Genomic DNA, 23349 nt, shown 5'->3' with positions numbered 1-23349 from the left:
CCGTTTTAAATGGGTCTGGGCAATGTCTGGGCCCCTTAGCAACTTGAGGCACACATTGTCTTGTAAGATTCTAGAGCTTCAGAGACCGACCCTTTGTATTTGTAGGTAATGCTAAAGCTTGATTTCTGTACTTGTTTCATCTCATTGACATCAGGGAGGCACTGTGATCATAACAGGCACATATGCTCGTCTTATTGATGGCAACAAATAGCTTTTCGACATTTAGGTGTAGGGTTAAGATGCTGTTGATTTGTGAATCGCAAAACCGCTTCTCTCTTGACTAAGACAACACTGCATAGTTCATTGCATTCTGCTCAATCTGTTTTTTTTTTATCCTGGCTTTTGATTGATTTCAGGGACTAGGATAGAGTTTTGCGAGCAATATGTTGTAGTCTAAAAGCTTTCACATTTTTAAACTTGTATGCTGTGGCACTCAACAGTTGATGCAGTTATGCAATGAGGCTGCTCAGAGAGAGAACTTTCAACAGCTCTTGTCAAAATGTGTTAAGATAATCTGAACAGCATGTTCACTCTTCTGTGCTTGAAGTTTTTCTTTTTCTGAATACTCAAGAGAAAGGATAGCGATAAGACAATTCATCACAAGCTGATTGCAGTCCATTGGGACTGGGATAGTTTTGAGGCAAATATCCCCAAAGCAGATCTAGCAAAATGGCCAGCTAACAATTGTGGTGTGGCAATTTGTCAGCAACTGGAGGTTTTGGTTTCAGTTTGGTTTCAGTCTTGCTTATGGTTCCCTGAGTCCTTGATAAAGACAGGCAGTGCTATGCTACATCTGCCTCCAGATTATTTATCATTGTTAGGTGCACTAAAGATATACCAATTCAATTATGTTTGTCCATTGATGCCGAAGGGGTCCGGTTATGGTATGATTATTGAAACTGACATGATTCACCATTTGTAGTTTACAAAAAAGGATTAACCTCATTGTGCTGCTAGTCATTGGAGAAAAGTGTGCTGGGCTTAGGCTGTAGTTGTAGGAACACCAAAAAGATTCCTATCTTGTTCCTCCCTCCCTTCTCTTGAGTATGGCGCCAGTTCATTTTACAGTTCTCCAAGTATTGTTATGGTGTTTCTTTGTGCACAGAAACGTGTATTAGTTTATTTTTCTTCAAAATACTCAGTCAGGAAGTTATTTAGAGTACTAATTGACAATCGCTCTATGGCCACCACATCCTTCCTTTGGTATGAAAATACCATTAGCCTAACTGCCACCAGTTCATTACTGTTGCAGACTTGATGGTCAACCTCATTTGGTCCATATGCAGCCTCTTGCACCTCTTTTCTCCATAGAGTATCATCTCTCTGACAGATTCTAAGACAGTTGTAGGGGTACCTGTACATCAGTCATAAAGGTACAGTGCCTGATTATAGTCCATTAGGTAGACACTTTTAATTGAATTCAGCGAAATTCTCCTCACAGTCCTCTAACCGTCCAGTGTGTGCACACAAAACAATCCCTGCAAAACTCCTGGTGTTCCTGCACAGTCCTGGCTCTGTGAATGGGAAGCATCTTGGACCGAGCCATACACTATTCTTGCTAGTCAGCATGCTGCACAAATATCATCATCCTCACACCAGGGTCAGGAACTGTACCTTTAAACGTGGCTTATCAATAACCAGACCTCCCTATTTCTCTTGCTTGAATAACATCAGGAATGCCTCCTCCACATAAGAAACGTCGCTCCCATCAGTGCAGCCTAACTATGTAGTCATGCAAGTACAGGCTATAGAATTCCTAAAATGATAAATAATTGTATAACATAGTCCTTCACAAGCTGGTTATTTGCTTTAAAAGGAGCACAGACTTTAAGTTATGTGTTCATTCCCTAAACAAAGGTCCAATCCTCTTAATTTACCTTGTTTAACAAATACTTAAACCAAGACCTGTATGTGTCTTACTAATTCATTAACATGGATTATGTTAGTTCTGAGTGTCAAATTGGTTCTTTCAAGGAAAAAAAAAGTATTGGGATGAAGACCGACAAAAGGCATCTTAAATTGATCGACATTTTAGTGAGATATAGATTCCATTATCTCTGCTGAAGTCACAACTTGAGTCAAGCGAAAGCAAGAATAAATGAAACGTAACTCAACAATCATTACCAAACATGCTTACAGAGGTACAAAATCAACACCACTCCTGTAGTTTCCTCAGAGGAAATACCATGCTAAGAGGCTAACAAGCAATTACAGCTGGTAATCCAAAATAATGCATGGCATTTACAAATTTGGGTTTTCAGTATACGTTTTGTGAGGGAAATTGTAAGGCTTTGATACAGTTAATTATTAGATGTAAGCTGATGGCTAATGTTGGCTCTGCCACATCTAGCAGTGATGGGTGTGTTATGTAAAGGTTCTGTAATCTGCAGTCAGACCTACTTACAATGTGGCTTCACTTACTCCTCTGTTGTTCCATCTTTGCTCTTTGTTTACGAATACAGTCAGGTTCTTGGCTACCATGAAATTAGCCAGTGAGCTACCAACTACAATACATTTGTAGATGGAAGCTAGCTAGCATTACAGATACTATTAATTTGATTTCATGATATTGAAAATAGATTAAAAAAAAGTAAAGATAACTGTGAAAGTCAAATTAATAATGTGAAGTTGGCTGATATTTGTGTGGCAAATAATCCATGTAGGACCACAATACAATTGGTTCTAGTGTTGTTTTGGTTATTAATGTTGTCCCAAAATCCCCAAATTTAGTTTTTAACTGCAGCTTTATGTCCTGTCTATTAATTAGCCAAACTAAGTTTGTGTTTCTGTGGTCATTTAGCATTGGTCAAATCTTGACCTGTGTAAGTGAGAAGGTTAATGAAGTAAACCTTTACTTTTGTAGACATATATCCTCCCAACCTTTAAAAAAAAAAAAAAGCAAAGCTTTTGGGTATATCCTTAACATCTTCTAAAAATTGCAGCATTGGTGCCAGTGGTGTCTTTAGATTGTGTGCCTTTGAAATGATCGTTTCATGGTTCTCTTCTGTCTTCCTTCCTCACGATGAGCAGAATGCTTCCAACTGAGCATGCTCAGAGAGGGCCAGGTTTGCGCTCTCTACAGAGAGTTGGTCACATGACCCTTGCAGGGACGGTACATGTGGGAAGCTAGACGTTTGTATGCTCTACCCTTTGCCTCTTCCTCCTTCCTCATCAGTGAGGAGCCACAGCCTAAACCAGGTATGGCCAGATAGCTGGTAGGCTAAACCCTGTTAAAAGGCAAGGATTGTCTATGGATTTTTTTTGTGACTGTCCCTTTGAAGTGTGAAAGAATGGACCAGGTGCACTGTTCTTGTTTTGGTGCATGAGATGTTTCTTTTGTTTATCACTATTGTGTCTTAAGATCTTAAGATCATTTTTTATTGATTGACTGATTTACTGTATTGATTAAAATAAAGCCATGCCTTCACCAGCAGGTTAGAATGTATGGAAACAAGAAAACTCCTTTACCTCATATATTTCAAGGAATGATTTGTCAGTGTCCTGCTTTGGAATAGCAGGTAGTTCCTGAGTCTCTAACAAGTTCAATCTATTGGATTTCTTGGGGGAATGTGTGACACAATGGGTTTAAGTGTTAAACAGTTCAAGAATGAAAGATAAGCTTCTTTTTTTGTGTAGCTTAGTTATACTGTCAAGGGATTGGTGAATACCAAATGCACAGGTATAGAGGTGCCACGTGCTTGGTTCACACGAGAAAGGGAGCTTTACCAAACAGACATTGTTGTAGGTGCCCTTATAATCTGGGATGGATAGGTCATACACATACCGCTTCTAATGCTAATGATTTTGCTCTTCTCTCCCCCACCCCCTTTGGTAAAATTCTGCAGTGTATTGACACAAGGTGATTACAGTCTAGCTTTCTGTGGGAGCCATTGACAGCTGGGCAATGCTAGTTGTGCTTACTGAGGGACCCATTGACAGCTGGGCAATGCTAGCTGTGCTCTCTGTGTTGTCTACCATTTGAGGTCCACGCAGAGTGAAGTGCTTGCCATAGCTTTACTGCCTTACATGAGGCTCCCTTGAGTTGAGGCTGCAAAGAGACATCTGCTTTCACTTGCTTTGTTTGTGTGTGTGTGTGTGTGTGTGTGTGTGTAACGGCATTTTCTTGATTCCTTGTCGGTGTGCAGTGGAGAGCGAGTTGCAGGCACTGAACAGAATTTAACGGCTCATGGAGATTGAGTATAGAGCTCTACGTGGGTGTGTGTGAAGAGTAGACTGGCAGAGCCTGCTTTCTATGTGTTTTCGGCCTCTCTCACTCTCTTTCACACTCTCCCTCATTTTCTTTTTTTCTCCCTGATTCTCTCTCTCTCTAGATTCTCCTACTTGTCTCCATTACAACCAGCAAAGCATAAAGACAACTGCATACCTCAACTGAATAACCTAATTTTAGGTCATCTTTATTTTAGAAAAACCCTGTAGCTAAATTATTTGTTATCATTTTCTTCCCTTTCCATTGGGAAAATGTGTCTGCCAGGACGGGTTTGTTCCCACCCTCTGTGGAGTTTTTCTCTCTGCATGGTAGTTCTTCAAAATGGCTGACGGGGGCTCTACTGAGCATGCTCCGTAAGCTGACTCACCATGTTGCTTGGTGCTTTTGTCAACAGTAGGCTAAATAAGAATGGGCTCCAGTGGTTTTAAGTAAGGTGCAGTTTCTAAAGTGGTCTGACTATATCTAACTGAAGAACACTTAAATAGATATGACATAGTATTTACATAGTTTCACTTAGTCATGTGTTTCTCGTAAAAAAATCTCTGATATTGGACTTTTAAGTGTGAAATTTACACTTGACCTATACAAACTATTAGATCAGCCTTTCCTGCCTAACTCTTGACAGGGATTATGTTTTGCTATATCAATTCAATCAACCAATCAATGTCCTGTTTTTATTTATTTGTTTTCAGAGTGTGATTGGCTAGCTTATTGTTCTCAAATGAATTTCAGTCTTACAAAGCATATTTGTTGGGATGAGTGAACAACTCATAACAAAATGTATTGTACAAAAGCTATACGTAACCAGAAATGCTATTAAAGTTTAGTGCACAGTAATTTAGCTTATTGAAAAGACAAATGCCATGTTTGGGTAAGATCACCACTGGAAGTGTCTGGGATCATGTAAAGGGGGGTGTTTGATTAAGGCCTAACTAGTGTATAGGCATTGATCCCCCTCTGTTAAAGACAGTTTCTTGGGGAATAGATGGGAAACATGAGAAATTGAGAGGAAATGAACTCTCCCACCCAAAGGTGGTGAGAATGATCTTTGTGTTAGAGAATTGGAGCTGGAGTTCATGTCTGTCTGGACCCTTGGGGAGAAATTCAAAGAGGATAGGCCTTCAAAGAAGGTTGTGAGGCTCAGTGTTTGGTTCTGGCTGGTGTCATTTGAGTGGGAGAGATAAAGTCTGGCATGCCTTTAAATGAAGGGCTATCGCAGTGTGTGGATCTGAGGGGGATGGATATATTTTGTTCTTGTGCTGCCTTAGTCAGTGTACTATTGAGGCTGTGGTGTTGTTGTTGTACAGGTTGTTTTTGCGGCAACGGACTAGGCTAATCTTTATTTTAGTTTGGGCTTGTTTAATGGATGTTGTAAACAAGGCAGACAGGACGTACTGAGCAGCACAACTGAGATTTCAATCACATTCCCTGCCAGTATTTATGTAATGGATTTTTAGGCATTCTATTGGGCAATTTGTAGCCTGCGTTTACTCTGAATTGCACCATGGATTTCATAGAAGAACTGCAGGCTCTGTGTTCTTTCTAGAAATAACTCTGATTTGCCTGTTTGCTTGGCTCGGCCTCATTTTCTTCCGCCTTGCTCATCTCAGTGGCTTGGATGAGACAAAGATCTCTTGGGAAAGATGGTGTGAAGGTTAAGGATCTCTCAGCTACTGGCCTCCCAAAGAGCCCTGCCATGCCAAGAGGCACCAAGCTCACCCAAGACCCCCTTGATATTTTCACTCCTAATTTTTCAACAAGCACTGAAAAGGCTGCATGATATTCACCATCTTCAGTGGGAGGAGGAGAAAAAAGAAAAAGAAACTGATATTCGAACTGACTGAGCATGCTCAGAGGGACCAACAGAGGGAGCTGCTAGGTCACATGACCAATGGGCAGGGTGAATGTGTGCATGCGGGGAGGAGGAGAAGAAAAAAAAAAAAAGAGGAACAATCTGTTCGTGACTCGCTCGCTTTCCCTTAATGGAGGCCATCAGGGAAAAGGGCCAGGTATGATGCTTCAAGGCACCACCTTTAACAAAGGAGAGACTCCTCTTCCTCGCAGCACTGGTTTGGAGCATTCTTTCTGTTTACAGATGCACAAGCTGCTGTCTTCTCTTCATTCGTTCCCTTTCTTTCTTTCATTTCTGTCAACTGCACTGAGGCCGAGTTGAGGGCTGCTCTTCTCTGGCTGGGCTAAGACGTGGAGGTTCCATTCTGACTAAGGAGGAGAGCAACCCACCAGGCTTGAGCGTCAATAGCTGCAGCTTGGAACAAAAGGCCTGACCAACCCCCTCTCTCTCTGTCACTAGCTCCCTCTCCGAGGTAGAGCACGACAGCCATGTGTGCATTGCTGAAGATTACTGCTCATTGTGGCCGGCTACAGTGTCATCGGCTCCAACTGCAGACGATCTGAACCTGACAAGCCTCAATCCATCCGTTAAGTCCTCATCCGCACTTTAGAGAGGAGGAAAAAAATCCAGCGGATTAAATCCTGTCTTGGCAAAGAGATACAGGGCCCTGGCGCAAATGTGTTGAATTCCAGGGTGAGAGCTGTGGGATTGGACTTGTCTTTGCAGTCTTGCTACAGTTTCTATTTTTTTACAGTATCTTTTTTTATTTTTATTTTGCTTGTTTGGAACATTTAGCTGCCATTCTTCTACCTGGAGGCCGGTGGCCCATTTGCATTTGGATGTGGTAGTGTTTATGGTCTCAGCAACTACAGGGGCAGCAGTATCTTATCTCGCCATTCTTGGGTCTCTTCAGAGATCGAACAATGAGGGCTTCATGCAAGACTTTGGAATAGAGGGACACAGTTGACCTGAGCATTGTCAGACAGACATCCCATTCAGTCTACATGATGAAGAAGGGAACACGGGTCAACGCTTGTTACCATGCTGTTAGTTTAAAAGCTAAACCTGCAATATTAACAAGCAAACCACCTTCTTGTTCTGAGGCCTCTGTGTTGCCTTCCAGCATGAGAGAAATCATCTGAAAAGTTTGCATTAGCTGTCGTACTCTTTGATGAAGTAGGATAAGTAGTCTGCAGCAGGAAATAACAGTTTGCAGAACAGGCCCAAAAGAAACTGATCTGTTGTTCAGTTTTGATGTCCAGTCTCTTTGTAAGGAGCTCAGCACGTTGTTTGGAAGTCATTTCAACTGCCTTTAGAGGGCGTTAGCTTTTTTCCATTTCCTTTTTACTTACAGTGTCAAGCAAACTGCAGTTATTTTCTCTAGTGTCTAGGCCTGTGGCTTTTTAACCCCTTGCCTACTTATTTCTAGTGAGGTTAAAGACCACTGACCATTTGTATCCAGTTTTGCTTTCCATCCATGTTTTTTTTTATTTAATCTGTCTGAGTGAAATATTCTTTTGGACTTAACTGGTGTCTCCTTCAGGCTCTGATGTGTTGACCCACTCATTTGGCAGGTTTCTTGTTAGGTGAGCGAAAATGTTCTGATTCCATATTGGTTAGCTGTTGTAAGCATGACATTAAGTCCGTTTATTTCAATCAGTTGTATCACATGAATGGTCTGTCAGATGATTTGAGACTGTTGCGTTTTGTGACGACAACGTTGTGAAACTTTGAAATTGAGCAGACATGTCCACGCGTGTTTTGTAGACGTTTTGCTTTTTGCAGTTATTTTAGATTACGATGTTGTACTTGATCGCCAAACCTGAGGCTTCTACTCATTCTCAGTGGCAGTAGCCATCTGCCAGCTGCCACAGGCCTCATCGCTTCAGAAGTGTGTCAGGGAGCAGTGAGTAGGTAGCATTGACTGAGAGCAAGTTGTTGTGTGTGAACTGTGCTCCAGTGATGTGACTACAGTCTCAAGTGTTGCCCCCATTTTCCCATGGGATAGATGAACAATTAGTTTTTCGTTGATTTCTATGGCGTTTAATGACTAAGCTCTACTGGCAACTGGACAGGCTAGCCATTTGCTTAGCCCTAAGGTGGCAGAGTAAGCTGATCCTGTCTTTGAAACAGACAGAAATACCTTTTTTTCTCAGGAGCCTGCTATATGCAGTCATGCAAACCAGATGCTTCAGAGCAACAGTCTTTTGACAGTTGTAAATAGTAAAGTGATGGGCCAAGTGTTTATGTCTGATGTATCACACTGAAAGAATTAAATAAATGGTAGAGAGAAAGAGAAAGAGGACATCGATTATTGAAAAAAAGTGTGTGTGTATATTGGTGCCTACTTTTAGCCTAAAAGTATCTGCATACTGGAGGATTTGATTGGATTTGTATTATTATTTTCAAAACGGTAATCCAATCTAGGTGGACCTTATTTCAAGATTTACATTAAAACATTTAACTGCAATGGAAACTGTATTCAGGCCTATACCAGTTAAGTTTCCACTGACTGGACATGTTGACCAGCCTATCATATGTTAAATATACATGTCTCTTGTGACAGGTTTCTTTTTTAGATGGTGAGGAGGTCTGTAGAGTAGAGAAAGCACTAGCAGTAATTTAGGCAAGCTCTGGTCTTGCGCCCCCTAGTGGCCGAATACACCATCTTGTGTGCTGCTGCCAGTAAACAATGTGTGCTACGAAATGGCGGTGAACTGTCGTTTTGCCTTTCCTCCTCCTCCCTCCTTTTTTTCCTGAGCATGCTATTTTTTCTGCCTGTAGGGGGAGGGCTCTGTACAGAAAGGCCTGGTTTCTCTCAGCTTTTCCTCCATGTTTTACTGTATTTGCCAGTGGATTCTGAGACACCATTTGAGGGCTTGTAAAGCAGAGTTTTAGGTCATGCTTTTGGATCCACCAGGCCTAATGCTTCAGAAACGGACATCTTATCTTGGAGACCATCTTGTCTCTTAACTTTTGTGTAGGCCTGTGCCTTGTCATTTTCTTATATTTATCAGAAGTGCAGATAATAAAATAAATAAAATGAAGGGACTATCTGAACATAAACACGTTGGCAGGTAATTTCAGCTAACTTCATTGTTCCCAGAGGAAATGCGAGTTGATGACCATTCTTTAGTTCATGTGCCATTTAGGCCAGCCTTTGTTTTCCAGAGAGGATAAATAAAGCGGTTCCTGCCATATATTAGGCAGATGACCTTTTCCCCTTTTTTTTGCTGTGATCAAGACCGGCTTTGAAATGTTTCAAGCTCTCATGCTGAGAATGCCACTGCGGGATTGGGTTGCAGTTGCTGTGGCCGTCGGCTGCGTAGAGCAACAGAGCAAACATCTACACATTACAGTGAGGAGGTGCTGCCGCATGGTGGAAACCCGGGCCTGAGAGTGAGGACTCTGTCGTGTCATCGAAGGCTAGGCAGGTTCAGTGACGTGGCAATTAGGCAACTCCTTGGTCTGGCAAAACTTGGCAGTTGGTTCAAAGCCAGTAATGGATTTAGATTTAGATTCAGATCTGTCTCCCTCCTACTGTTGAATGTCCCTCTGTTCAGCCCCTTCTATGTGACCAGCCATGGAGTTTCAGTTGGGTGCAACTTCCTGGTTAGAGATTACCGAGACTCTCTCCTTTAGTGACACTATGCAAAAAAAGGTCAATCTGCCTGATATGGCAGGTATATACCGCATTATTTATGGTGGCCTGAATGGGCATGCCAATAGAGCTGCTTAGAAGCTGGCTTGTGTGTTTACTATTGTTGACGAGAGGAGGAAAACTAGATGCTGCCTCTCTTGTGCTATGCTTTTTGGTTTTGGACTTTCTGTAGTTATCTACCGTCACTATAGCAGTCATTCCACTGGATTTACCCTCTTGGTTTCAGCTGTGAGTCATAGCTGGAGTATTTTTTAACCCAAGGCCCTACTGCTGCGGTTGTCGTGATCTTTGGCCATTGTACCATGCTTGGGTCGAATATGCTGAGCTGTCATGTTCAGTAACCTTTCTGAGTAGAGGCAAAGGTTATTACACTATAACAACATTCACAATTTTTGTGGTGGGTGCACACTGTTCCTGTTCAGTTTAAAAAGGAGGTTTGTTCAGTTCACCTGAAGGTAGTCTACCCATATTAACTTTCACAAGCTTTGTACCCTTTGTATAATTTAAGGATTTTGGATTAATGAAAATCCTCTTCCCATTTTAAGATGTATTCAGTACATAAAGGTATTTGGAAAGAAAAAAAGAAAAAGGTTACTCTATTTGGTGGAACTTCAAGTGTTTGTGAGTGTTTGCAGGACAACAGAAGCAGAACCCCTGGTTGAACTGGGAGCTCAGCCGGAGATGACGGGCACAGGGGATTAATGAAAGCTAATAGGGTTTACAATGAACAGCCGGTGATGGAAGTACAGGAGACTAGCCTTGTCATTGTGGTCTTGCTTACTGTAAAGTCTCACTGAGGTCTACGAAAGGGAAAGAGAGGGGACTCTTATTATGAAATGGCTCCCCTGGTGGCGAGAGAGGGAAAGGGGAGAGACGAGAGAGACCTCCTTTGTTGAGATCAGCAGCTAGCAGAGCAGACATTTTCTTGCGCCGTGTGGCGGAAGGCAGCTGGTGTGGCCGCCAATCAGATGACAGGCTTGTGGAATAGGGTGGGGGAGGGGTGCGAGAAGGACGTTGTCTTCCTGTAATTGCAGCACCTTCTGAACAGCCTCTTCCTCCTCTTCTCTGCTGGGCCATTAGGACTGAATCCCTTTTAGATCTAGAGGGCTGGCAAGTGAGTTAATGTGCTTTTTCTATCTCTAGATGATCATCTATCTGGTTTGCATGAAGTCCTTTGAGCAATGTTCTGTTTCACTGTGTGATTTTAGACGTAGTAGTGTGGAAATCTCTGTGGATCTCTGTGAATAAGCTGTCACTCTTATGTTCCTTTCTCCCCTTCAGGCATTGAGTAATTAGAATCAGAGGTGACTACAGTATCCTCAGCGAAGCCAGTGAGTTTTGCCATGTTTGAAAGGGCAAACATAACCTCTTGCCACAGACAAAAGAAGAGGCAGAAGATACACAGGAATTAGGGAATGGAACTGCACATGGGGGAGAAATGGAAAGAAGGGGAAGTAGGAAGATGCACAAATAATGTATCATCTTCTCAAAAGAAGTCAAACCTGCCTGCCATGCCCTGTTTGCAGTCAATTTGGCACAGTAGACCATTGTGTCTCTTACTGGGCAAGACGGCTATTTGAGATTAAGTGAAGCTGCTTAATGACCCTAACAGTACCGTTGGGTTTGAGTGGGAACCACTTTTCCATGCAGTGCTTAGTGGATTGCCTAGGCTTGAAGGAAACAACGGGATCAAATGGAGGATATCTGATAGGGTGTTGTTGTTTTAGGGTAGATAACTCACCTTGGAAGGAAGCTCTCTGACCCCTTGTTCGTTGGATATGTCGCAAGTAGATTATTAAATGACATCTTCACCTGTAGACGAGAGACATCCAGCACATGAGAGGGGAGAAGGAGAACCTTTCTCCATACTTGTTCACTGTTTCACAGACAACTTGTAGTTTGTACTCCAGACTGTCCCTCTTGCAGCTTACTGCTTTTGAGTGCTTTCATTATTGTACTTGTCAAAACACTACGCACATGCCATTGTAGTGTTGCTAGTTGCTAGTGTAGCTGAAATTCAGCTTCCTCCTTTGGTTGGTTAAGTGAAGCCTCAAAGAGAGAGTCTCAGCTGCGTGGCCTGGCCCGGTCTTGAGCAGAGCTGAGACTAAGGCTTCCCAAACTGCAGAACTAGACAAGCAGCTGTGGGACTACACTACTTTTGGGCCAGCTGCCAAGGAGAATAACGCCTTTGGTAGGATGGCATGGTGAGAGCCAGACGACGGGGAGGATGAATGTGTGTGTGTGTGTGTGTGTGTGTGTGTGTGTGTGTGTGTGTGTGTGTGTGTGTGTGTGTGTGTGTGTGTGTGAGAGCATGAGAGGCAGATCGAGAGGGAAAAAAGGGGAAGCAATTATAAGCCTTTCAGGCCATCCCATCTTTGTTGCTGTTCATAGGCTGCTTGTCAAAAATGTGTTCTTTTTATCAGTCTTCCCTGAAACTTCTTTTCGGGCAGTCATTAGATCAAAAAATACTTTCTATCTTGCTTACGCTACTGCCCTTACTCTACTGCAAGTTTTTTTTTTTATCCTGATCTTTACTAAAGTTTAGGAAAATCTGTAATGCCAATGGCCTAGTTGGTGTCTTTGGTTCAGCCCGTCTGTGTTTAAAATTGAGGGTGACTGGTGTTAAGTAGGAAGTGAATTGGTCTCTCTTCTTACCAATCAAATCCCTTGTTACTAAGATGTTATTCAGGTTATTCAGCCCTTGTTTAACTTCCTCATCCAACCATAAAGGGTGAGATCGTGAGATGAGACTATTCTTTCTCCTTCTCCATTTTGGATAAGATGGCTTGTTGAGACTTTTGATTAATTGACTTGATGGTTGTTGGATGTCTCAGGGGCAAGGAGCCTCTAGGAATTTGTCATTCTGATACTATTTTTTTTTTTTTTTCCCATTATCTTCAATTACTCCATCTTTTGCACTGAACAGTGTGGAAGCTATAGAGAATTCTGACAACATCTGAATGATTGGACCAAAATTAATTTGGTTCACATATAACTCCACAAACAGGAAGATTGAACAAGGCTATTACCTTGAGATTTATTTAGTCATATTTAGCACCTCGTATGTCTTTGACAGAAAAACAGATTCCTTAATAGGGTGTAATTATCATTTTACCATGCGTGTTGACCAAAACATTTAAACATATAATCTGGTTTTTTTTACAGCCCACAGGTCTGTCCTCAGGAACTGTGGGGAAGGGAGAAGTGATGAAGACGGAGGGGATGAAGGAGTCTCCCGGTGACCGAGACGGTAAGCCTGGGTCTAATCTTACGTTTTCAAACCCTTTCAAGTTTTCCACATTTCGGACTCTTAAAACGGATCAAACTTATTTTGTTTCTCATCAATCTACACACAATACCCCACAAAGTTATTTATTATTCAAAATAAGTAAAAGTAATAAAGTATTCAGACCATTTAATTAGTACTTGGTTAACGAACCTTTGGCAGCAATGACAGCCTCAAGTCTTCTTGGGAATGATCCTACAAGCTTCACATCTTTTGTTTAGGAAGTTTCTCCTGATATTATTGAGGTGATGCTCAGTGCATGATTTCCTCCATAAACTCTGTTGGTAAACTTTTGTGGCCAAATAGTCAGAGGAGTCGTTCAGGTGCTTTTTGCCAAACTCCCATTGGGCTGTTATGTGTCTTTCAGTGAGAAATTGATTCCGTCACTCACATCTCCAGAAATGGAGAAGCTCTGGATCTCATTCGTAATGACATTGGGTTCTGTCTGACCAAGGTCCTTCATCCCCGACTGGTCAGTTTGGCTGGGTGGCCAGATCTAGGAAGGCTGTTGGCCGTTCCAAATCTCTTCCATTTGAGAATGTTGGAGGCTACTGTGTGCTCTTGAGCACTTTCAATGCTGCAGAAAGTGTCTTGTATTGCTCTCCAGACATGTGTTTTGACACAATGCTGTCTTGCAAGTCTACAGACAATTCTCTTGACCTCATGGCTTGGTTTTCTGTGAGACCTTATATAGACAGGTGTGTGCCTTTCCTAATTATGTCCAAGGAATTCAGTTAGGCACAGGTGAACTCCAAGTTGTAGAAGCATTTGTAGAAGGGTCTGAATACTTGATGTAAATGGGATATTTCAGTTTTTGGCTGTGTCATTGTGGAGTATTGCATGTTAATTGATGAGAATTTTTTTTAAATTAATTTAATCCATTTTAAGATGAGTGAAAAATAACAAATTGTGTAAAACTCGAAAGGGTCTGAACTTTTCCAATTCACTGTATTTAATACCTGTTACATTGTAGGGTCTATTCATGTACAGTGTGGCTTTTTAGGGCCCTAACCACTGTCAAATAGCCTAGTTGGTTTACATAAATTTACTGTAAATCAGTTAATGGTTACCTTGAATTTTTTTGTGTGTGTGTGTGTGTGTTGTCCAAGTTTTTAATTGGGCCTATTATTAATCAATAGTGACTTTGATCCTCAGTCATCTAATAGACCCCGCCCCCCAACAATCTACCTTCTACCTTCTACCTGATTTGCAGGGGAAGGCAATCCATGTTTGGACCGTCTCAGTGATGCTTACAGAGTGGACACGGAGATCAATGGGATGCATGGAAATACGGAAACAGGGAAAAGCCACGGTTCCGAAGGGCATTCGCGCCTCACGGAGAACGGAGTGATGGAGATAGACCCTCCTCACGGCTCCGTCATGGGGAGTAACGGTTACGTTCTCAGCAAACCACAGGAAGACACGGCGGCCTCCCAGCACAGGACTAACTGGTCACCCACGGGTACCACGACTGCTGGGCACGCTGCCAAAACTCTTCCATCAGCATCACTGCGTGCCTGCACACTGGGCACCCAAAAGACTGATACCAGTGTGCTTCCTGCTTTGGGAACGGGGAAGATCGAAACAGAGACTAAAAACGGCACAAGCCGCAATACCCCTCCTCCCCCTGTTATACACAGAGCACGCAAAACCATGTCAAGGCCAGCCTCCAACCAGACACTAAAGGTAAAGCATCAACCAGTAGACCCACAACACCTACAATTCCTGGTTTCTTCACATAGTTATTAGTTTGATACCGTTGGCTAAGCAAGACAAAGAGTACCATTTTTGTCTAATCTAGTAAAACATATTTGGTATGATTTGTAGTTTTTACACAGACAAAACATAAAAGAAGTATCTAGTTGTTTTCTTGTAGGAATCACATCTCCCTAGGGATCAATGTACTGACTTCAAAATGCTCTCTCTCCTCGCTAGATTTTAAATAGGGAAGTAAAAGAGCCAAACATAGTGAAAGACGAAAGTCCAGGTACTCCAGAGGCGACCAAGCCTCAACAGACACCGCCCTCCCAGAACCAGCTACCTCAGAGCCAAAACAACGCAATGACCATGACGACTGCTACACCAGCCAAGCCACAAACAGGTTATTACCTCCAACCATACATGTCACATGTGCTCTTCAAAGAAACTCTTTAACACTATGCCAAATAGTGGTCTACAGCCAGGCATTTCGAATTGTAGAAGCTATCAGTTATGAGCAATAACATTTGGACTAATGAAATGTTATTTTATATGTCTGAAAATGGTCAAGAACATCTGAATGTTGAACAGACTTGGGATGTTTATATCCAATGCTTAATGCCATAGCATTCGATTTATATGGGAGTGGGGCATTTTAAGCAGATAACAGCAGACAATTGAGAGAGGCTATGGACATTTTAAGTCATTGTAAAGCTAAAGCTGTAATTTACAGTATGGATCCATAATCCTAATTATTCTAGTTTCAGTTAGAGAAAGGATCAGTTATCCACTCTCTCTTTCTCTCTCTATTCAGTAACCTGTTGCTGCACTGTCTCTTGTCACCCTGACACCATCCAGCTCTATCTGTGCCCTGGTTACCATGGGAACAGATTAAACAGATATGGCAGGGGTCTGACATAAAATGACACATCAAACTGCTTGCTGCTGGTTATCTTTTCCAGCAGAGTAGTGTAGGGTTTTAGATTGAGATGAACCATTTATTCCCAATAGGTCTTATTTCTGTTATGAACCAGTTTAATGTAAATGAAGCGCTTTAATATGAATGTAAAAGACAGCTTTTTGAGGACATGGTTTTATTTTTAGTACATTCTGTCTCCCAACAGTAGTAATTGTGTCGAAGAAGAAGAAAAGGAAGATGGGAACGTACAGCTTTGTTCCGAAAAAGAAAACCAAAGTTCTAAAGCAGCAGACCATGCTAGAGATGTTTGCCCATCTTTCTCAGTCCCCGCCTCATCAACAGGTCAGTGCTCTCCTTCAAAAAATAAAGCTTGAGACTCAAGGAAACGCATATCAGTATTTTTACGCTCAGGTATTCCTCTCGGTACAGATGCTGAGCTGCTAACCATCAGCAGTCAAGGTGTTTCATCAAAGAGAACACCTAAATGCTCAAGGAGGCATATGGCCGTAATAGCAAGGGATACCTCCGTTTTAACCAAACACAACCTGGAGCAACCTTCATTTTTTGGGCCATATAAAATATAAATTGATCGTCTGATGGCGGTGGCTTCTTGGGATTCCTGATTATGTTAGGAGCTTGTGATGCTGCCTCTGGTAAAGGCATTGGGTTAACACTGAGCATTTGGGAACATCGGGCATTTTGGTATTAAACGGTGGGAGGAGCAAGTAATCCAAAGCAAATGTTTGTGTAATCATAGTATTGTCTTATCAAGTCTAGCTTGTTCCCCTCCTAGACTTTCTTTGTTATGCACACAAAAACAGGTCAGACTAGAAAGTGTAACAAGAACAGCAAGTCTGCAACTGTCCTTGTGAAGTAGTGGCGTAGGGTCTCAAACTGGGAGACTACGTGGACGTCCACAGAGCAGCATGTGCACTCTCTGATTACGAAACTAACAAATTCATTAAGTATAATCAAGCCATACCGGGGTATTTATGCACACAGTTGTCATCCTTGCGCAAGGCAGCGTATTCCAAAAGTAATGTTATTTCTGTTGGCGCACACTGTGTTTTGGTCCCTGGGTTTTTGTAACTGGGCGCACAGGGCGCCCTTGTTTACAGGCATCTCTATGATCTATCAATGCTAAAGCATAGGGATTCCCAGATAGCACTTGGAGTTACCTTCTTGCATGATGAATACCTGAGGATCCAAAGTTTGCATTTAGGCTGTGCCTACAAGTAACGTGTAACGCGGTATAAAAATAAAAAACACTGTTCCATAATGCAGTAGAGAGCGTCATATGTTTACTGTATTTTTGTTACCATAATCTATGTTAACCTAGTTTATGTTAGGTAATAGTTTTACTGACGACTAGCTATAAACACAAGCACTAACCAGAAACTTTAAGGACCCGTCCAGTTTAATCCACAAATGAATATTGGTGATAGAGTTGTCTGTCAAAATCATTTTAGTTATACACTGACTTGTAATACGAAGAATGGAGTCTGCCAATGCCACAGCACACCTGGTACGCCTGGTATTGCACCATGTCATTTTGGTGGAAAGGGCGTGACACCTCTTGTGAGAACAACGTAATGCTTTATGGCACCACCTCGCACAACAACAACAACTAAACCCTTCTGCTAGCTATAAGAAGCTAGCTCAATATTTTCTGTATGGACATCATGTCAGAGGCAATGAAGAAACCGAGGAAGATGTTGTCCGAGGAAGAGGAAAAGAGAGTTACCAAGCAAGACCAAACACAAGTCAGTTTCAGACTTGGCTTTTACTTGTTGGCGAGAGCTAAAAGAGACCAAAGGATGCTAGTCAGATGCCGAGCTGGCCCTCTATCTGTTGGACCAGTCAGTAATAACTAATTAGCTGTCTTGATATGTCTTATGTTGCGCTTGCTTGATGTTTGGCTGTGTTAGCAACGTTTTTCATCATGAACACCCCTGCCAATGTTATTTATGAAAGAATGCGACATAGGCTGTAACTTTATCTGTGTCATCCCTGTCACGCGATGATTTGCGCTTTGTCCAGATTCCCAAAGTCATCGACCTCAGGCTAGAGTCCAAATAAATTTGTCTAATGCCAAAAGGTTTGATCAGTCTTCGTCAATCTCACGCCAAACCATGAAAACCTAAATCAACTAGTTTGTAATAAATTACACTGTCCAATGTATATTATGCATAGTATGTGCCTTTATCATGTCTTTTTTTTTTAAGATTTATTTATGGGCTTTTTAGCCTTTGTTTGGATTGGACAGTGAAGTATTTTGGATAGGAAGTGAGGAGGAGTGAAGAGGTGGGGAGAGGATCGGAAAACGGCCGCAGGCCGGAATCGAACCTGTGTCCCCGCGGGCATTGTAGCCCGTAAATGGGGGGCTTATTGGCTCGCGCCACAGTGCCCCCCCGCCAACAACATTTTACTGTATTTTCCAGACCACACTGTATATAAACCGCAATACAGAACTGTATGTAATTTTATAAAACAAAACCTGTGTATTGACCGCATCTGTGGAAAATTATCCAAACGACACATGTGCCTATTTACAAAGATGTGTTGTAGAGGTTGGACACCTCTAGACGATGTTGAGATTCATTAGTCTATTCAAAAAAGTAATGTTGTGGAAAAGGTACCTCAAATGCATGTTCCAATGTTCCAGTATCCCATTATTAAATCAATAGAAAGTATCATGTAAGCAAAGACCTTGACACGATGACTGAGATATGAGCATCACACCAGCCACTCTCTGAAACGACCCAGATGTTGGGGTTGCCTTGACACACAAATCACAGGAGCTATTTGCTGAATTTGACAAAAAGCGTATGGGTTATATAGTCGCGAACTGCGCCTTTTAAGCACATGGGAGAATCGCACACATTGTAAGCAAGGCCACAATGTGAAATATATTTGTTTCTCCCTTAAACACATGCTCAGATATTTCTAGCCAAGGAGAGGTGGGTAATAATAGAGCCTCGTTATCTTTGCTGAGGATCAGATCCATCAAATCCGAGTCTTATAGCCTTAGTCATCAGCTTACAGGCTAAATAAGTCTCTGAAACAGACCAAGCTGTTTTTCTAAATGTGTATTGATCTCTGCTGCTTTCTCCCCTTCCTTCCCCTCAGCAGAAAGATGTTGTTCATGTTAATGGAGAAAGGGTGGAGAATGACTCTGTGGAGGAAGAAACGGAGGAAGAGGAGGACTCTGAGGAAGAGGAGGATCTAGTGGGCGAAGAGGCGCTCAACACCTCCAAGGAGGAGAGCCTGAAGAAGCCTCCACCTCAGGTAGTGTTAAGCATCAGAGTTAGGGTTAGCCTCCAGCTCAGGTAGTGTTAAGCATCAGAGTTAGGGTTAGCCTCCAGCTCAGGTAGTGTTAAGCATCAGAGTTTCAGGACCTGTGCTGGTGAACACCTCAGTGAGCGGCCCATCCTGAAATCCATAGTCTTGACGATGTCAGAACCTCTGGAGTGGTTAGTATATGCAGATTTAACCTAAGTCTTGGTGGGAGATTGGTCACAGAGAAATGAGATGTCTGTTTTTCCAAGGTGCCCCGTGAGGAGCAGGAATCTGAGGAGTCTGGGGAAGATGAGGGTGAAGGGGAAGAGGAGGGAAATGACTCCGACTTGGTGAGCCAATTTTAGATCAGGGCAGCGTACCCAGTCAATAGTTTCCGTACCACCAATACCTTACTTGTCGTGCTAATCCATGTCCTCTAATTACAGAGCACCGAGTCCAGCTTGAAGAAGTTGAAAAAGAAAGGCAAAGGAGACAACCCCTGGCTTCGACCTTCTAGGAAACGCAAACGTAAGATGAAGATGAAGACGGAGGAAAAACCTGGTACAGTGCATCTTATCTTGTTCCTGGCCCAAGGGGTCCGTGCTCCCTGATGTCTAGAGATAGAACACCTAGCCTGACCTGACCTGATTGAGCCTGACCTCAGAGAAGGCCAAACCCTGATTCAGATCGCTCTGCAAAAATAACTGATCAGTATCTGATCAGATCCCTCTGTTCAGTATGGATGTCAATTTCTGCCCTGAGTACTGTAGAACATCTGTTTTCGACTAATGTGTCATTCCTCTGTCATACTATTCGTCAGTCAGTTGTTTTCGTTTGTGTCCTCCTCAACATGTGTCTCAGTCTCTTGGTCCCATCTGACTGAACTGAACTGACTTCTTTAAAGGTGCAGATCCCCCAGCACACAATCAAGCCCCAGCCCAGTCCCAAGCTTCAGCTGAGGTTAGCAAGGAATACACAGAGGTTCCCCTGGACTCCCTCAACTTGGAGGCTCAGGAGGCCCTGCTGAGATCTCAGAGCAAAGGTAAAGCCAAAGGTGTCTGTCAATATTCTGGTCTAATAAGGGATAGTCTGTTGAATTGGCACATTTGTAAGTACGGTAATGGAACCAATCGCGTGCATAGGAAATCAAATCTTCCATTCCATGAAATGGCTGTTATTTGTTATGCACAAATTTGTATCCTAATCACTATTAATTATGTGATTTGATGATTGGAAAGAGGCATAGGAAACTACCCTTCACAGATCTCTGTCTCGCAGACCAAAAGAAAGCTTTGAAGTATTTTGTGACATGGACACGTTATCTTGCTCCGAGCTGCTTTGGTTCTTTTGGGCGACGCAGACTGTGAGCTCAGATGGATTGACATGCCAGGCATGATGTAGTAACCGTTCAGTGAGTCCTCACACTGCCCCCTGGTGGTGAAGTGTGCCACAAAAAGGTCATGGCGTGTAGAGAGACGGTTATTTTTTTAATTCGCCAACATTTCACTTGACTCTTGTATTCCTACTTGTCTCCAATGAATTAGGAACAAACAATCACTTTGGTTTTCATCTTTTCATCTTCAGATTTCTGATGATTTTCTAGAAACCATAGTTGACTCTTTGGTATCAACACAGCAGCATTTTTAAAAACAACTGAGATTTGGACATGTGTTCTTGTAGGTGTGACCAGTGGTGCTAAGGAGATGGAGACCGATATGGTACAGGAACTTCCGCTTTGTAGCTGCCGCATGGAGACCCCGAAGAGCCGCGAGATCCTCACTCTTGCTGATAGGAAATGCATGGCCACGGAGAGTGTAGACGGACAGGTACGAATCTCGGCAGAGAAACCGGGAATGACACTTCCGGGAATGATGATTCTTGACACTTTTCTGGTTTGTTTTTAACCTTGTGGTAGTACAACTGACCGCAAGCTGGCTAACACTAACCATTTCTTCCCCCAATTGTCCCTCTTCCTCCACCGTTCTCTTTAGTTGACCCGGTGTCAGAACGCTGTCCTGAAACATGAGATGATGCGGCCGTCCAACACGGTCCAGCTGCTGGTTCTGTGTGAGGACCATCGGGCCGGCATGGTGAAACACCAGTGCTGCCCAGGCTGTGGCTTCTTCTGTAGGGCGGTGAGTGATTGGCACCTCTGATTTCCTTTTATCGCAGTGAGTCCGGCTTTTGTGCTGGTTCATTATCGTCGCTGAGCCAATGAGCTTCTACAGGTCTCTGATGGCTTATCTTTGTTTTTATCATGCTTGGAGAGTTGTACAGAGATGTCGCATTTGTCACCTGTTGCTTTTTATCATAGCATGCTATTGATCTTTTGTTAGCCATGTATACAACCTTCCTCTAATACTTAGTTCCCTGAGCACCGGTCAGGCTTTTAGTTGGGTTTTGGCAGGGTGTTTTTTCCTTTGTAAGTGTTGGATTCCTTTGAATGAAGGATCTGAGATGCTTGTTTCCCAAATTGGATTACACCAGAATGAGATGACGATGTTTATTTAAAGCCTCTTTTTAAAGCTGGTTTTCTTTTAGTTTGTCCTCTTCTCTCACCATCCCCTCCCCCATTGCTCCATTGCTTATATAATCCAGGAAAGACTAATCAGGTGTTTTTTTGCAAGTGCCATTCACTAAACATCAAGATGCATTTATTGTTTGTGTTATAAGTGTATGCATTATCACTGCTTGTTCTGACAGCCAGAATATGACAGCCTGAATATTTTTCTGAAATGGTGTTTATCCAATGAAATACTATTTCAACAGAAGACCAACATTGTATCACATTTCCCATTTAAATAATGATGACTTGATTTTCGAAGTACACTGACAGCTTTGCAGTGGAATACAATTTACACCCAATTCAATACAAATGTATTGAACCGTAGGTCCAATCCTAAATCTGATTTGCAGTCTTCAGTCTCAGACCAAAGCTTAAACCAGCTTTTCTCTCTCCTCCTCAACCCCCACAGGGTACCTTCATGGAGTGCCAGCCGGACAGCACCATCTCCCATCGGTTCCACCGAGCCTGTGCGTCCGTGCTTAGGGGCCAGAGCTTCTGTCCACACTGCGGAGAGGAGGCCAGCAAAGCCAAGGAAGTGACCATCGCCAAGGCTGACACCACCTCCACGGTGCCCCCTTCCCATGCCCCCGCCACCCCAAGCACTTCCGAAGGGAGGGCAGACACCACCACTGAAGGGTACGCTGGTGGAGTCAAGGGGACCTGGAGGGAGGGAGTGGGTGGAGGGTGAACGGAGCTGTTTGCTGTTAATTGGATTTGAGCAAACAAAAGGAAATACAAAGTTTTGCATGCACCTTGACATACATATGCCTGATCTTGTTAAAGGCAATATTAAAATCACACCCTCACAAGTTCTATGCTTGTTTGCTTGTGACATTTTTCATTAGTAGTGTTGAGCTTAAGAAGTTATTTTTCTCCCTCAGGTTATCTCGCTTATCCATGTCCACTGAGGGCAGAGCAGACAGCACCCTGCCCAAACTCGCGGACGTGGCAGCCACGTCTCAGTCCCCGACAGCTCCTAAACCAGGGACCGCAGCAGGGGTGGGGTTGGCTGTAGTGCCTGCCCTTGGGCCACCTAAAGAAACTCTAGAGAGCATCCTATTGGCACTGGACACAGAAAGGTAAGACTCCTTTTCGTGGAACACAGTAATTGTGTTGCGGCAAGTGACTAAGTGTTGAGAGTCTGTCCTCAGCTTTATTCGATCTATCCTCAAAAAGAGGGTAGTCCGACGGTCTGAAGAGAAGAGAATGCAGCTGTCCTCTCACATGACTCACCTTCTAGAGGGCTGATGGGCGTTAAATGGACATTATAACAATAAACATATTAACTCTTCGCAAGTTGAATCCAAAAGTATAGCTTGCTGCAATGTAGCTGAATCTGCTAATTATTATTATTTTTTATTTTTTTTTAAAGAGTTTGTTGTTCCACTATTTCTTTAATTTACAGGCCCAAGAAGCTTCGGTTTCACCCAAAGCAACTGTATATTTCTGCCAAACAAGGGGAGCTGCAGAAAGTCTTGCTCATGTTGGGTAAGAATATATCACCTACTAGAATTGTATTATACCTGATGATACAATAAATCATGAATCAGTCATAGTAGGTCTAGGGTCAGCTCATTCAGTGAAAGACATTTGCATAATTTTAAAGATGTTTTTTTCCTGGCCAACAGTTGATGGCATCGATCCAAATTTTAAGATGGAGAACCATACCAAGCGAACGCCCCTCCATGTGGCAGCTGAGGCCGGCCATGAGGAAGTCTGTCACATGCTGGTCCAGGTAGAGCCTCGGATAGCCCCGTTTCCCATCCCCTTCCCAAAGGAGAATGTTCCTTTACAGCTCCTTGACACTTGTGGTGGTAATTCCATACTGTGGGATGACTGACTCTGAGCTGACAGCGAGTA

General features: G+C 42.8%; 1 protein-coding gene across 18 annotated transcripts in view; it reads left to right on the top strand.

The window, feature by feature from the left end:
* Window positions 1–23349, top strand: part of ehmt1b (euchromatic histone-lysine N-methyltransferase 1b) — a 35254-nt gene that overhangs the window by 2948 nt on the left and 8957 nt on the right. For 7 of the 18 annotated variants that reach the window (XM_031577237.2, XM_031577246.2, XM_031577245.2 and 4 more), the window contains exons 2-15: window positions 12907–12991; window positions 14241–14713; window positions 14963–15128; window positions 15850–15986; window positions 18774–18932; window positions 19193–19273; window positions 19370–19484; window positions 19828–19965; window positions 20604–20749; window positions 20915–21058; window positions 21899–22125; window positions 22371–22568; window positions 22895–22977; window positions 23118–23224. In XM_031577237.2, coding sequence (XP_031433097.1) covers window positions 12907–12991; window positions 14241–14713; window positions 14963–15128; window positions 15850–15986; window positions 18774–18932; window positions 19193–19273; window positions 19370–19484; window positions 19828–19965; window positions 20604–20749; window positions 20915–21058; window positions 21899–22125; window positions 22371–22568; window positions 22895–22977; window positions 23118–23224 — 2259 coding nt within the window. Of the gene's footprint in view, window positions 1–2725; window positions 3199–5439; window positions 6238–6263; window positions 6774–9823; window positions 10856–11022; window positions 11073–11921; window positions 11946–12906; window positions 12992–14240; window positions 14714–14962; window positions 15129–15849; window positions 15987–18773; window positions 18933–19192; window positions 19274–19369; window positions 19485–19827; window positions 19966–20603; window positions 20750–20914; window positions 21059–21898; window positions 22126–22370; window positions 22569–22894; window positions 22978–23117; window positions 23225–23349 lie in introns of those variants that run through there. The other 11 variants (XM_031577242.2, XM_031577232.2, XM_031577238.2 and 8 more) reach the window with 11 other exon arrangements.

The sequence above is a fragment of the Clupea harengus genome, chromosome 12 (assembly GCF_900700415.2).
Source record: "Clupea harengus chromosome 12, Ch_v2.0.2, whole genome shotgun sequence".
Classification (NCBI taxonomy): Eukaryota; Metazoa; Chordata; class Actinopteri; order Clupeiformes; family Clupeidae; genus Clupea; species Clupea harengus.
Note: the sequence above shows the minus strand (reverse complement) of the source record. Positions and strands in the feature narration are given on the sequence as shown.